Source organism: Hippopotamus amphibius, chromosome 7 (assembly GCF_030028045.1).
Source record: "Hippopotamus amphibius kiboko isolate mHipAmp2 chromosome 7, mHipAmp2.hap2, whole genome shotgun sequence".
Classification (NCBI taxonomy): domain Eukaryota; kingdom Metazoa; phylum Chordata; class Mammalia; order Artiodactyla; family Hippopotamidae; genus Hippopotamus; species Hippopotamus amphibius.
This window is the reverse complement of record NC_080192.1, coordinates 119,786,634-119,800,639: the sequence shown is the minus strand read 5'-3', so window position 1 is coordinate 119,800,639 and position 14,006 is coordinate 119,786,634. Positions and strand designations below refer to the sequence as shown.

General features: G+C 40.0%; 2 protein-coding genes across 6 annotated transcripts in view; one reads left to right on the top strand and one right to left on the bottom strand.

Annotated features, from left to right (window-relative positions):
• Positions 1-7,114, top strand: part of CRIM1 (cysteine rich transmembrane BMP regulator 1) — a 198,984-nt gene extending 191,870 nt beyond the window's left edge. For all 4 annotated transcript variants that reach the window (XM_057740812.1, XM_057740813.1, XM_057740811.1 and 1 more), the window contains 2 exons: positions 2,986-3,176; positions 4,666-7,114. In XM_057740812.1, coding sequence (XP_057596795.1) covers positions 2,986-3,176; positions 4,666-4,842 — 368 coding nt within the window. In that variant the 3' untranslated portion in view covers positions 4,843-7,114. The remainder of the gene's footprint in view (positions 1-2,985; positions 3,177-4,665) is intronic.
• A 1,179-nt stretch (positions 7,115-8,293) lies between these two features.
• Positions 8,294-14,006, bottom strand: part of FEZ2 (fasciculation and elongation protein zeta 2) — a 42,160-nt gene continuing 36,447 nt past the window's right edge. For both annotated transcript variants that reach the window (XM_057740814.1, XM_057740816.1), the window contains 2 exons: positions 11,922-11,987; positions 8,294-9,253 (listed from right to left, as the gene is read on the bottom strand). In XM_057740814.1, coding sequence (XP_057596797.1) covers positions 9,237-9,253; positions 11,922-11,987 — 83 coding nt within the window. In that variant the 3' untranslated portion in view covers positions 8,294-9,236. The remainder of the gene's footprint in view (positions 9,254-11,921; positions 11,988-14,006) is intronic.

Here is a 14,006-nt window from a genome sequence, read left to right as displayed (position 1 = left end):
GAGATATCTAGTCTTTTGTATGGTTTACTTTTTTTTTTTTTTTTTTAATTTTCAGAACTTCTTTTGGGTAACCTTTTAAATACATGCCCAGGTAAGTTCAAATAACCACTCTAGGAAAGACCTGCTTGGCTGTAACATATTTAACAACCCAGGATGATGAAATAAGTCTGCAGGTAACTGGGTAAAATGCCTCTTTTCTGGCCCCACATGCTCAGCGACTTAGTGATGATGGAAAGAAATATGTCCCTGGTCATAAGAGCTTGGTATCTGGAATTTCTAAGCCATCTCTTAAATGTATGTATGTGAATAAACTTTGTAAGCAGAGTAATAATAAATGATTCACTTGTCCCTGTGGATACTGTACTAAGCATTTGTGCATTAGGTTACCCTCTACTTCCAGGTAGTTTTCACTCCATGAGGAGTTCAATTTATTAGTAATGTGTTGATTTTTCCACTCATCAGGCTTATTCCATGCTTTCTTTTTTTAGAGATGTTCTTCTGCCTCTCGGCAGCTAAGTGGTATAAAGCAAGGCCCCGTTCCTGTCAGTCTTGCCTTCTCTCTAAAAGTATAGGCCTCTTGATCAAAATAGTGTAAGCTTACTCTTAGCCATGACTCAATACTGCCTCCTGTCTACTTCAAGGACATTTTCAAAATCATTGTAAGACCGTTTTTATATTTCTTTTGGAAGAAGCAATATTTATTGCTTGAGAGATTAATGGTCTGTTACTCTAGATATTGTAAGTGTTATGCTTGGATCAAGCCAGATGACCAGAGAGCCAAATTCCTGCACCCATGTTTTGGCTCCTTATATAACCGCTGACTGAATGATGCTTTCGCATTATGTTTACAGTCATTCAGTCAATAAATATTAGTGCCTGCTCTGTGCCACATACTTTCCTGGATGCTGAGCTTTGGTCCTAAGAACAGCCTTATTTATTATATTATGTTGAGGACTCTGCATTACATAATACCCCTGTTATAAAGACCCGGAGGAGAAATTCCCTCCTGTGTCAGTTGCTTCTCCTAAGCAACTGAGTGGTTTTAATCTTAAAGACATTGTGAATTTTATTGATGATGCTTGTTTCCATTGTAGCTTTGGCCACTAGGAAGCTTAAAGTTAAAATTTTGTGGCCTGCTTTTAGCATCAAAACAGCATTTAAGGACTAAATTTTGTAACAGACCTCAACTGAAGCTTCATTTTCCTTTTCCCAAGATTTTTCCTTAATTTACAATCTTCTTATATGATGTATATTCCTAAAAAAACACTTCCAATATCATTTGGAATGTGGGAAGATAAAAATTCTTTCTTTATTCATTGTGTTTTTGCTTTTTTTTTTTTTTGGCACACGGGCTTAGTTGCTCCGTGGCATGTGGGATCTTCCTGGAGCTGGGATCGAACCCGTGACCTCTGCATTGGCAGGCAGATTCTTAACCATTGCGCCACCTAGGAAGCCCCATTGTGTTTTTGAAACCTGAATTCATCAATAAAATGTGACTTTTACCTTTTGCATTTTTCTTTAGAAAGTATTCTTTTTTTTTTTTTTGGCCGTGCCATGAAGCTTCCGGGATCTTAGTTCCCCCACCAGGGGTCAAACCTGCACCCTCAGCAGGGAAAGCACGGAGTCCTAATCCCTGGACCACCAGGGAACTCCCCGCTTTGGCATTTTTCTTGATGCTGATAAATGTTCCCTTTTTTCCCCCTTCCTATAAAGTATTACCATCTACACTGGCTAAGATGACTAGGGTCTCTTCTTCCCATCCCCCCACATACACACAGAAGCATATTAATAAAAATCTGACTTAAACTTAACATCACAGAGCTATGCTACTTCATGAGCTGAGTTTCCAGAACAATTTAAAAGCAAGCCCCCCCCCCCTTTTTTTTTTTTTTTTTGCTGCATAGGGTCTTTGTTGCTGTGCACAGACTTTCTCTAGTTGTGGCGATCGGGGGCTTCTCTTGTTGTGGAGCACAGGCTCCAGGCGCACAGACTTCAGTGGGCTCCGTAGTTGCGGCGCGTGGGCTTAGTTGCTCCTTGGCATGTGGGATCTTCCTGGCCTAGGATCGAACCCGTGTCCCCTGCATTGGCAGGCAGATTCTTAACCGCTGCGCCACCAGGGAAGTCCAGCAAGTCCTTTCGATTGTATTGTTCTGCATCTTTCACTAACGTGGTCCTTGATGCATTTAGACATCCTGACTACAGTGCTTCATTTGAAACAAAATATAAGAAAAATAAGGAAATTTTCAGAGAGTGCTCCTGATTGGTATATATTTAAATTTATCTTTGTCTACAGTGTTTACTGCAAGAAAGAGAATTTAAAGGAACAAAAAGACCATCATTTATAAGAGCAAAATTAAATGTCCCTTGTACAATATATTAACTAAGGCAGGAAAATGATCCAGTAGGCCCAGTGAGTTTTCAACAAGTTTATGAGAAGGCATTTTTGCTTTGAGCTCAGTAAACCAGAATATCAACCAAAAGACTAAGCTCTTGATTCTGGCTTGGTTTTTACGAGTACACTACTAATTAGTCTTATCTATTACACTACTAAGTAGAAGCATATACTTTGCCCTACTCTCCGGTTTGCTAGTAAGCAGGGAGCTAAGCTAATGTTTCTGCTTCAAAATCTTAGAAGACCATAAAGGTTAACATCAATCAAAATATTTTCAGTAGTTTAGTTTTAGTCACTTGTTTTAAAAGTCATCCTAAGAATTTTCTTATTTTCTTGGCTAGCTAGAATCAGCATCATCCTGCCCAATTATTAAACCTTCTCACACTAATTTTTTTTTTATATCCATCCCTAAGAGCTCTGCCCTCTTGTAAGAGCTCTTTGGATCCGCATTAGACTTTAATCATGTTTTAGCCTGAAAGTACTGGGAAGCAATAAAACCAAGTTGCTGATCCCTATTTGCAATGTAATTAAAATAATCCTTTAAAATTCTGGTTTAGGTAATAAATGCTTGTAATTTCTTTTTTTCCTTCTAGACGTGGGTCACCTCCAGGTAGATTACAGAGATAATAACAGGCTGCACTCAGGAGAAGATTCTTCGCTGGACTCCATTGCCTCAGTTGTGGTTCCCATAATAATAGGCCTCTCTATTATAATAGCATTCCTGTTCATCAATCAGAAGAAACAGTGGATACCACTGCTTTGCTGGTATCGAACACCAACTAAGGTATTGTACTGACAGAGTTTCAGCCTCTTAAACAATCAAACTAGGAAAGCTTGCATGTTTATATTTCCTTGATTGCTTGATATTTGCCAGTGAAATGTTTACTTTGCTCTTTATAGCCTCAAATGCACATCAGGCGGTGGTGATCAGATATCTAGGACTTACTTGCCTAGGGCTAGATCCATCGCTGGATGAATTCTCCATCAGCCATCGGTTAATGAATCCTGTCCTTTTCACAGATCCAATTTCCTGTATTTACTTTAAAGTTTTCAAAAAAGCAAATACCCCTGGATTGATTCCTAAGTGATTGTTGTTTATGTGAGAAATTAAAACTTGATCACTTGGTAATTCTCAATCATCTATCAACTCAGAACTGGGAGAGGGGGAAAAAAAATCAGGTTAGGGAGGTAACATGCAGAAGAGGCTAAGGAGAGCTAAAAGATCCTGAGGATGTACAGAAGTCCAAAAGACAGGGAGACATGTCAAAGGCAGGCAGAAAGGGGAAAGGTAGCAAGAGATGAAGAGATTGTGTGAAATAATACCAGACAAGGTGGAGAGAGGCAGAGTTCATGTTGCAGGGGAAAGAATATGTGTGTGTTGTCAGTACAAATACAAAGGGCCTCAATCTGCCTATTTTAAAAAGTAGGAAATCATTCATTTTCACTAAGGGAAATAAATCATCACTCCTTTGAACACTAACTCTAACTTTTGCAGTTTGGTTTTTATTAAAGAAAAAAGTCATACAACCTCAAGAATTGAAAACAGCCAGTTTATCATCCGGATAACCCTTTCACGTAAAATTCCTGTCCGATGGTTATCCTGCCTCTGATTTTCTTTCGACGGATATGCAAATTGCCTCTGTGCTGGGCACGTGGTGGGTCAGGATACAGGGCTGCACAAGGCACAGTCCCCACCTGCAGAGCTGGGGAGAGAAACGCTCAGTGTGTGGCTGGATACAGACAGGCTGGCCCAACCTGGGATGCTCACTTTACAGCCTGAGTGATTCAAAATGGTCCATTTATCTTAAAATCTGCCTATCTGGTACCTTCCACTTATCCTTCAACCCTCTTAAGCACTAGTCTGTACTTCAAGGATTTGAAAATAATGATGTCACTTCACTATTTCCTCAATTCCTTCATACCCTCCCTGTTTGACATAATTTGACATTTCACCTTTAAACGGTTTGTCAGTATCCCTCATTAAGAGTACAGTTGGCGGGAATTCCCTGGCGGGCCAGGGGTTAGGACTCCACATTTTCCACTGCAGGGGCACAGGTTGGATCTCTGGTCAGGGAACTAAGATACCACATGCCATGCAGCTCGGCGAAAAAAAAATTATAGTTGGTGCCAGAACAGGATGTAAACCCATGTGGTCTGCCCATCCATGTGCTGTGACAGTTTTCTTACTTGAATGAGGTACTAAATAGCTGTTGATCTGAGATACATAAAGCAGCTAATTCTTTGTGGTTCTTTTTCCTCCTCCCATTAAATAGCCTTCTTCTTTAAATAATCAGCTGGTATCTGTGGACTGCAAGAAAGGAACCCGAGTCCAGGTGGATGGTTCCCAGAGAATGCTGAGAATTGCAGAACCAGACGCAAGATTCAGTGGCTTCTACAGCATGCAAAAACAGAACCACCTACAGGCAGACAATTTCTACCAAACGGTGTGAAGATAGGCAGCGTGAATGAGGTTTTGAAAGACAGAAAGACGACTAAATCTGCTCTTAAACTAGAATTCGTGCACTTGCTTAGTGGATTGTATTGGATTGTGACTTGATGTACAGCGCTGAGGACTTCCTGGGCTGGGCTCCGTCGACAGCAGTGTGCAGAACAAGCATTCCCACTCTTCCTCAAGATAACTGACCAAGTGTTGTCTTAGAACCAAAGGTTTAAAGTTGCTAAGATATATTTGCTTGTAATATAGCTGTAGAGATACTTGGGGGCGGGGACAGTGAGTTTGGTTGGGGAGAATGGGTTGGGAGGGTGGTGTTGGGAAGACAAATTGGTCAGCTTGGCTCGGGGGGAAATCCAGTCCAGTGGCCCAGAGGATGTTTTTTCCTGTTGCTCGGAAGACTTGCACTGGTTGCTGCAAAGCTCAGGCCTGAGTGAGCAGGAAAGCAAAAAGGCCTTGCGATCCAGCTGCCGTAACCACCTTAGACTATGAGACGAGCACATCAGACCCTTTTGATAGCCATCCCAGGCCTAAAGCCACACGCTTCTTTTCTATACAGTCACAGCTGCAGTAGGTGGTGAGGAAGCGAGAGAAATGGGGTAGCGACGTTTCTCTAAAGCGGGTGATTAAGGATATATACAGTTATACTTTTTTGCTGCTTTCTTTTTCTTCCAAGCCCATCAGCTAGTTCCTAGCAGAGTCAGCAAGTGAACAAGACCCAAGTCGTTTCTTGATGTGAGCACTGGAGCTTTTCTGACAGCAGCGTGGCAGGAAGGAGGAGAGGGTGAAGGACACCAGGCGTTTCCAGGGGCTATACTTCCTTGTTTGTTGTTGCTTTCTTCTGTTCTATCGTTGGTTGTTCATAGTTTTCATTGAAGCTCTAGCTTAAGATGAAACTTTTTTTAAAAAGAGACTGGGGATTTTTTTTTTCTTTATTATGTACTGATTCTACAAAATAGAAAACTACTTCATTTTAATTGTATATTATTCAAGCACCTTTGTTGAAGCTCAAAAAAAAATTATGCCTCTTTAAACTTTAGCAATTATAGGAATATTTATGTAACTATCTTATGCTTCAGAAAAACAAAAAGTATTTGTGTGCGTGTGTATATAATATATATATGCATATATATTTATACACATACAATTTATGTTTTCCTGTTGAATGTATTTTTATGAGATTTTAACCAGAACAAAAACAAACAGGCATTCCATATCAATGCTTTTGATCACTTAAATTTTTGATTAACAAAATCTCATTCTACCTGCAGTTTAATTGGGAAGAGAAACGTGAGTGTGAGTGAGTTGTGTGAGTGTGAGTGTGTGCACACGCCTTGAGCAGTCAGCAGCACACCTGCTGTGGAGAAGGTATTCCTTTATTAAAATCATCCTCATTCGGATTTGCTTTTGGTTTTCAATTCGCTCACTGGCCAGAGACCTTGATGGCAGTTTATCTGCATCACTAATCAGCTCCTGGATTTTTTTTTTCCTTTCAAACAACTGTTTGAAACAACTACTGGAATATTGTCCATAATAAGCTGGAAGTTTGTTGTAGTTTGCCTCAGATATAACTGACTGTATACTATAGTGTTAACTTTTCAAACAGCTCTTAGCACTTTTATACTAATTACCCATTTGTTGCATTGATTTTTCTTTTTAAAATGCTTGTTGTGAAAGACACAGATACCCAGTATGCTTAATGTGAAAAGAAAATGTGTTCTGTTTTGTAAAGGAACTTTCAAGTATTGTTGTAAATACTTGGACAGAGGTTGCTGAACTTTAAAAAAAATTAATTTATTATTATAATGACCTAATTTATTAATCTGAAGATTAACCATTTCTTTTGTCTTAGAATATCAAAAAAAAAAGGAAAAGAAAAAGGTGTTCTAGCTGTTTGCATCAAAGAAAAAAAGATTTATTATCAAGGGGCAATATTTTTATCTCCAGAATAAATTTGTTAATGATATGTTACCAAAATAGATTTACATCAGCCTGATTAGTATAAGTTTTTGTTGACAATTAATCCATTCCTGGCATAAAAAGTCTATCAAAAAATTGTAAATGCTTGCTTTTTGTTTTTTTCAATCATGGCCATATTATGAAAATACTAACAGGATATAGGACGAGGTGTAAATTTTTTTTATTATTATTTTAAAGATTTGATTTATCCTGAGTGCTGTATCTATTACTCTTTTACTTTGGTTCCTGTTGTGCTCTGTAAAAGAAAAATATAATTTCCTAAAGAATAAAATAGATATATGGCACTTGGAGTGCACTGTAGTGCTACAGTTTGTTTTCTTCAAAAAACAAAGCTGTAAGAGGATTACCTGCAACTTGATTCTTGGCAGCAAATAAACATGTTGACTCTAAATCACACAATGTTGCTTTCCAAAAGATTCTCTGTCTGAGATGAGAAAGATGATGCATCCTTTTAAGGTTGTCAGTTTCAGAGTCACAAACAGCCCCAGTGCTTCTCTCAGAAGGCAAACCTTTCTCAATCCTTGTTTTTTTTTTTTAAAAAAAAAAAAAAAAGGTGTCCCCGAACAGCCAGTATACAAAGGGATGCTGCTGTGAGGGAAACTTAAAACCTACCTGTTGTCAGTCACAGATCAGAAACACGCCCACCTCATCATTAGTGTCAAACTCATTCATCATGTATAGGAGAGGGGCTGTGGTGGGAAACCCCAGGGTTTCACTGCAGAAGAAGAAGGAAGTTACCAAGCAAAACAGGGGAAACCTCATTAAAAGGGGGACTTTGATAGGAAATAACAGCATATTTTTTCATATACTTCAGATGCATCAACTTAAGAATGAACTATAAACAGACCACTGTTGTTTCAAGAAACATCTCTTGACTCTAGTATGCCCTCCTAAGTGACGTTTCCTCAGTATAAGACAATTTTTACAAATTCAGATTTAATTATTGTTAGTGTATTAGTATGCATCTTCATCAATTCAAGGGCAAGGGACAAATGAGCTCCACACATTCACTATCAAGTAAGACATGAATAAGACAAGGAGCCACCTCAGGTTGCACACACCCCTGGATAACGCCGCAGTGCCACGCTGGCCTCACCCTCCAGACCGCGCTGCTGCCACTGCCATCCTGGCGTCCCCGTCACCGAGCAGAGGGAAGCTCTGGACACTCGCCGAGCTTTAAGTGCGATTGTAAGAGCCCGTAGCAGGTCCTACACAGACTCTGCTTACACTCCTGTTGTCAGTGGGAAGGCACTGCCATGGCTGTTGGAAATGTCTCAGAGGCCCAGAAAAAGAACAGAACTTCCATCATGCCACAGCAGCTTAGCACAGTCTGAAAAAAAGTCCCTCTCTTCACCAGCTCACACACTGTAATGAAGGACAATGTGTGAAACAGGAAGGGGAGGAATCCAGCACTGCTAAGGGAAGAAAAATTAAAATACCACTCAAAAAATAAAGCTCTCAAGCATATATTACCTTTTTTTTTCAACATTTATTAAATGGCATTGACTTGATTGGAACTGGCAAAAGTGTTTCATGACTAGTGATGGATCCATGAGTAGCTGTTTCTAGAATCACTGCTTTAGAAAAACACACAGGCATGAATAAAATATAACAGTAACAGCAAATGGGCAATGCTGCAGCAGTTTCTTAAGCACCTTAAAGGATACAAACTCCTTTTAAAGGACACTTCTTCACAGACATGTGAAATGAAACATTGAAAACTAAAGTTAAAACAACACAAGATTCTGAAGGTGAATGGCATATTAATGGTTAAGATTTGCACAATGGTGAAAGGTAGCAACCTCTAGAATCAGTCATCTCCAGCTGTTTCTATGTTGACTAAGTATTAAGCCAAGACACTGCATATTCTGGTTTCCCTTCTTCCAAGAACACCCCAAATTTAAGTTCCAGTCTTTCTGGACAATACTGGTAGGTAATATTTATACTGACAATTCTCTTATAACAAAATCAGTGTTGATTCTTGCCAGCACTGAAAAATAGCTATAGTATAAATCTCTCAATGCTTTCATCTAGTTCTTGAGTGAGTGCAGTTTAGATCTAGAAAGCCATAATAAAAACTCAAACAGGCATACTGTCAGTTAATGAAAAATATAACTGCACATATACAATTAACATCACTCCCCCTTACTGGAAAAGAGAAGAGTTCATAATTGTTAGTATTTAACAAGAAACCATCTCTAGAATTCAAAATAGTGCCATAGTTCTCTCAGTTCATAATATAAAGAATTAGCGAAGGCATGATCTAGTAATACTGATCACAAACCCAAGTTCAACAAGTGTCCTGAGTTTCCAATAGCAGGAAGGTAATGGTAGCCAGCTTTCAGAATAATGCTATAGGAAATCTAGCTTGTTGTCCACGAAAGATAAAGCTGTTCCTGAAGTGATGCTGCCCTATGTAGGACACAGAACTAGAAGAAGAAAAAAAACAAAAACAAAAACTTTTAAATAGAAATGTATATTTTGTATACATTTACACAAGATGTATATATGCTTATATACATTTTTTATGTATATACATTTTATATACATTTTATATGTATATAAAAAACACCATTAAGTAATGGGAACTAAACATGAATGCAAGGACCTAGAGTAGCAATTTTTTTTTTAAGGTACAAAAGGTTACACCCAACAATGAAAAGTTTTCTCAAGACACACTTATTAGAATTGCCCAGAAATGAGATCCCAAAAGGCCATGTCTCTTAAGGTACCACTCAGATATAAACCCATAACATTAGCCCTGTTCGAGGCTTAGAACACCGCAAACGGCTCCCTGGTGAAGTCAAAGGAGGATGCAGGTGTCTGCACACGATTTTCTTCCTATCTAGGGTCGCACAGCAGCAGCCAAAGCTACACTACTAGCCTCTGGTACAGCTGTTGCGGGCTGGGGTGGGAGCACGCTGCGGTGGTGTAATTAAGCAGCTATGAGAAAGAGAAGCTTAAGTAGCCCATACAGCATCCATCCCATCTTTCCCAGGTTATATCAGGCCACTTTTCTACCTTCTTTCACTTCGCACCTTCACATTGAAATTAAGGTGGTATATGTAAGGCTGCCAAGCCATAGTCACTAGCACTCAAAACAACAAGGAGAAAGTCCCACCAGGAAAGAGGAAGGAGAGTTCTCCTTTGAGCAATACCCCTTTCTGGGCAAAATGTTCTACTGGTCCCCAAGGAAGGGAAATCGCTAACTGGCTGTGGATTTCCAGAGTGGGTGGAAAAGAGCTCTTAAGTTGCCTTCCATCTTCACCTTCCCACACACGTGAAATCTCTGAGTGTGACACTCCCCTCTTCGTTTTCTTGGACGACAGGGTCACCCTTTAGTCTGAACCCCAGCTTCTTTTCCACCCAGTCCTCACAGTACAAAGCCAAGACAAAAACCACAACACGTGCACACAAGCAGCTCGTCAGTGGCAAGTACGGTCTAACTAGACCTGGGCTCGCAGACCAGAGCCAGCGGCCCGAGCACGGGGAGCAGAGTTGGAGGTGTGCTACCTCCCTATGACATGCAGTGCAGGGTCCCAGTTACAGTCCCAGGTTTTCAGGGAAAAAAGGAGAAGACTACACACACACCCCTCACCAGAGCATTCTGCTCTCTGGGGCATAAAATTCTCCCATGCAGTCTGATAATAAAATAGCTAGAGAATGCTCTGGAAGCTCATTCTATCTCTGGCCCTCATGGCAGTGCTCTCGGGACCCACTATTGAAAATTAAGACATGTCCTTTATGTGCACCTCATTCCTGATTCCCATCTATAAAGAACAAACCTCAGAACAATCCAGCTTTCACACCAATGCTAGCACAACACAAAAGCAAACAGAGGTGTCAGGTTGTTTGGGGTTTTTATGTTTTTGTTTTTCAAAAAATTCAGAATGTAATAAGAAAAAAAAAAAAAGCACGCCATCAGAAAAACACAGCTGATTTTAAAAACAATCACGTCAATTTAGTCTTTTCTACCCTCCCGTTAACCTACTAATGGCTGGCTCGGAGTCAGGCCTTGCAGGTGATGCTTATGTACTATTCACTTTGCACTCACGGCTATACTGGGGGTTCCCCCTTTCCGAAGCTATGATTGAAGAAAAGTCCCATCTGAGTTATCTAACGTTTCACATTTCCCAACCTCCCGTTCAGCTAGCTACTCCTGATGGAGAAGAGAGAGAACCCAAAGACAAGTGTGACCAGAGGAGGAGTGCTCTCGAAATTGGATCATTTTACGATACTCTGAAAATCTGTTACCTAAAAAAACTACTTTTTAGGAAATAATTTCACTGAAAAGTATTATTTTTGCCTATAATTAAGTAAGTTCTTCAGTCCCTCTATCATCCAAATTTTCTTCTTTTTTCAGCAAAGTAGGTGATCTCAGTAAAGTCTCAAGCGATCTTCCTTTGCTGCACCACTATTCCCATCCTGTGAGATCCTGATCTTGCTCCTAAGATTTATGGCTCATTCTTCACCACCCTGGCTTAGGACAGCCCATTCTTTTTCTCTTTCTCCCTCCCCTCCCTGTCCCTTACCCCAGCCCCGTTCATATTCCCTTTGGGATCGTTAACTGATCTAACTGTTCCCTCTTTCATCCATCCTTCTCCTTCTACCCTTCTCTGTCCCCAAGATGACAGAGGCCACCTTTCTCAAATCTCCCCAGCATCAACACCTGAGACTCATAATTATGGCAGTATCACCATAACATTTCCTCCAATGCCTTCCTCTTTTTTTTTTTTTTGCTGCACTGTGTGACATGTGGGATCTTAGTTCCCAGACCAGGGATTGAACCCATGCCCCCTGCAGGGAAAGCGTGGAGTCTTCACCACTGGACCACCAGGGAAGTCCCTCCATTGCCTTCCTTGATGTTTCTAATTTAGCTACAGAAATTACTTCCAGCCCAGGAGCTCAAATAAAAAATTAAATTTTATATAGCCATACTTTATAATGTTGGAAGCATAAATAAGTCACATATCTATCCTCATCCTGCAAAATAAAAGTTGTGCATTTGGAAGTTACTTTTTAATCTCTTAGCAAGATGATGCATTTATTGACTAATCGAAACTTTCCAACCACTGCACGCACTATTCTTAAACTCACCTTTCAGTATATAATCAGTTAACAAACTTGGAACTTTTTCACTATCCTCTTTCATGGCACGGAGAACTGCAAAATAAAGGAGAAAGAAAACAACAATTTCAAATTCAGATAATCTCAATCATTGTAGCCTTAGTCTTAATTACACGGTATAACCAATTCATGCAAATTGATTATTTTCTGGATGAGAGAATACAACTGCAAATGTTCAAGAATTTGTTATAGGTGAATAAGTCCTCATTCAGGTAAGAATATCGCAGCTACCTGAAAGCTATTTCCCTGATTTAAAACTTCAAATCAGTGGAGGCGGGAAAGAGGAACTGGGTTATTACACCGTGCCTCCCTTTTGTCATCATAAATACTGGCAAGTGAGTTACCATAACGTGCACCTCTATGAGTTCTGGGGAGTAGAACCTCGGTGCTGCAGGTCTCATGAGCTGGAGAAACTCTTAGCGAAATTAAGAGTTAACTGTACTCTCCAAGGAGCATATCTGTCAGCCTTCTTGGAAACTTTTAAAGAAAAAGAAAAAAAAAATGAAGATGAGACTTCCATGAAGCAAGCACTCCGCCTACTTCTTGATACTCCAAAAGCACCTGGGTGACTTGGCCTCATCCTAAAGAGAATCTTTGACAATACGATCTCTAAGCAAAGATAAAATAGAAAACACAGCTACTATTACAGTGGTTCACAAACATCTAGACCCCCCGGGTTCAGATTAACCCACAATGAACACTGCCCTTTCACAGTGACTGCCAACTCAAACTCTCCAGAGCATCCTGCGGAAAGGTCTCGCTATTCTCCCCCAGACATATGACAAGAAACCCTAGTGTAACTGTGAAGGCAGCCTTCCTGGGTTTAAACCCTGGCTCTGCCACTTCCTAGCAGTGGAACTGTAAGCAAGTTACTTAATCACCCAGTTCCTCATCTGTAAAATGAAAATAATTAAATTTGTCTCGAAGTGTTGTTATGAGTATTAAGTTACTAATTCAGATATAAAGGACTTAAAGTAGTGCCTGGCACATAATATACACCATGTAAGCACTACCACCATTATTAACACAACTAACATTATTCGAATTCTTATTACTGCTATCATGCACCTCCAACAGCGCCTCTGAGAAAGGCTACACAGCGGAACACTGCTTGCCTCCATGGGACTTCCCCTGCAGTGACATCTACAGGTGGGGATGGCAGAGGCTCAGTTTCTCCCCCAAGTTTTCAGGAGAAAACCACTTCTTTTTAAACGTTCAGAGTAAAGGTCGTCCTTCCATCTACTATCTGCATACAGTATATGGTACATTAACTTTGACACTCGTTCACACACCTTACACGTGTTCACTCACCGTAAATTCTAAGTTGTGTCAGTCTCCAAAGACATCGTCTAAGAATCGACCTAGGACACTCTGATGTGGCCGTCATGATGACTCTGGTTTGGCCAAGAATGTGTTTGTCCTTGATCTGAGAAGCTGAGATCCCTCAGTAATTCCTGGCTTCTAGGCAATATTTATGTTCCCTTCTTCGAGAAATAATTATGTTCAGTATTTCTGCTTCCAATCATATTTTAGATTTGTTTTCAGTTCTATATAAAATCACATACCAAAAGCCAACACTATTAAAATCCAGCATTGTTCAAAAGTACGGTGGACTGGAAATCACGAGATGCAGCCCTGTGATTAACCATTCTCCTTTGTGATCTTGGACACTCAGAACTTCATGAGTTCTTTCTGAAAAGTAGAGGACTGGCCACCCAGTTAATCTCTTAATTTTTTATTTTAGACATAAGTATGAAATGTTTTGAAAAGTATTGTTGAAAGACTAAAAGCTTCAGGTTAGCAGGCAGGCTGCTTGCAAATAAGACATTCCCTTCTTTCCTTGTGTTCCCTCCACTCATGCCTCCAGAGCCTCAATATCCAAAATCAACATCATCATTCATATCCACTCACGTGATGTCCTCTTGTTCGGCTCCCTCTTTAATTTACAATTATCACAAATATTTATAATTACAAAGAACCTAACAGATCAGCAAATTCAATCCTTCAAGAAAAACCAGGCTGAGTGATTCACTTATCCCAAATCACACACACATT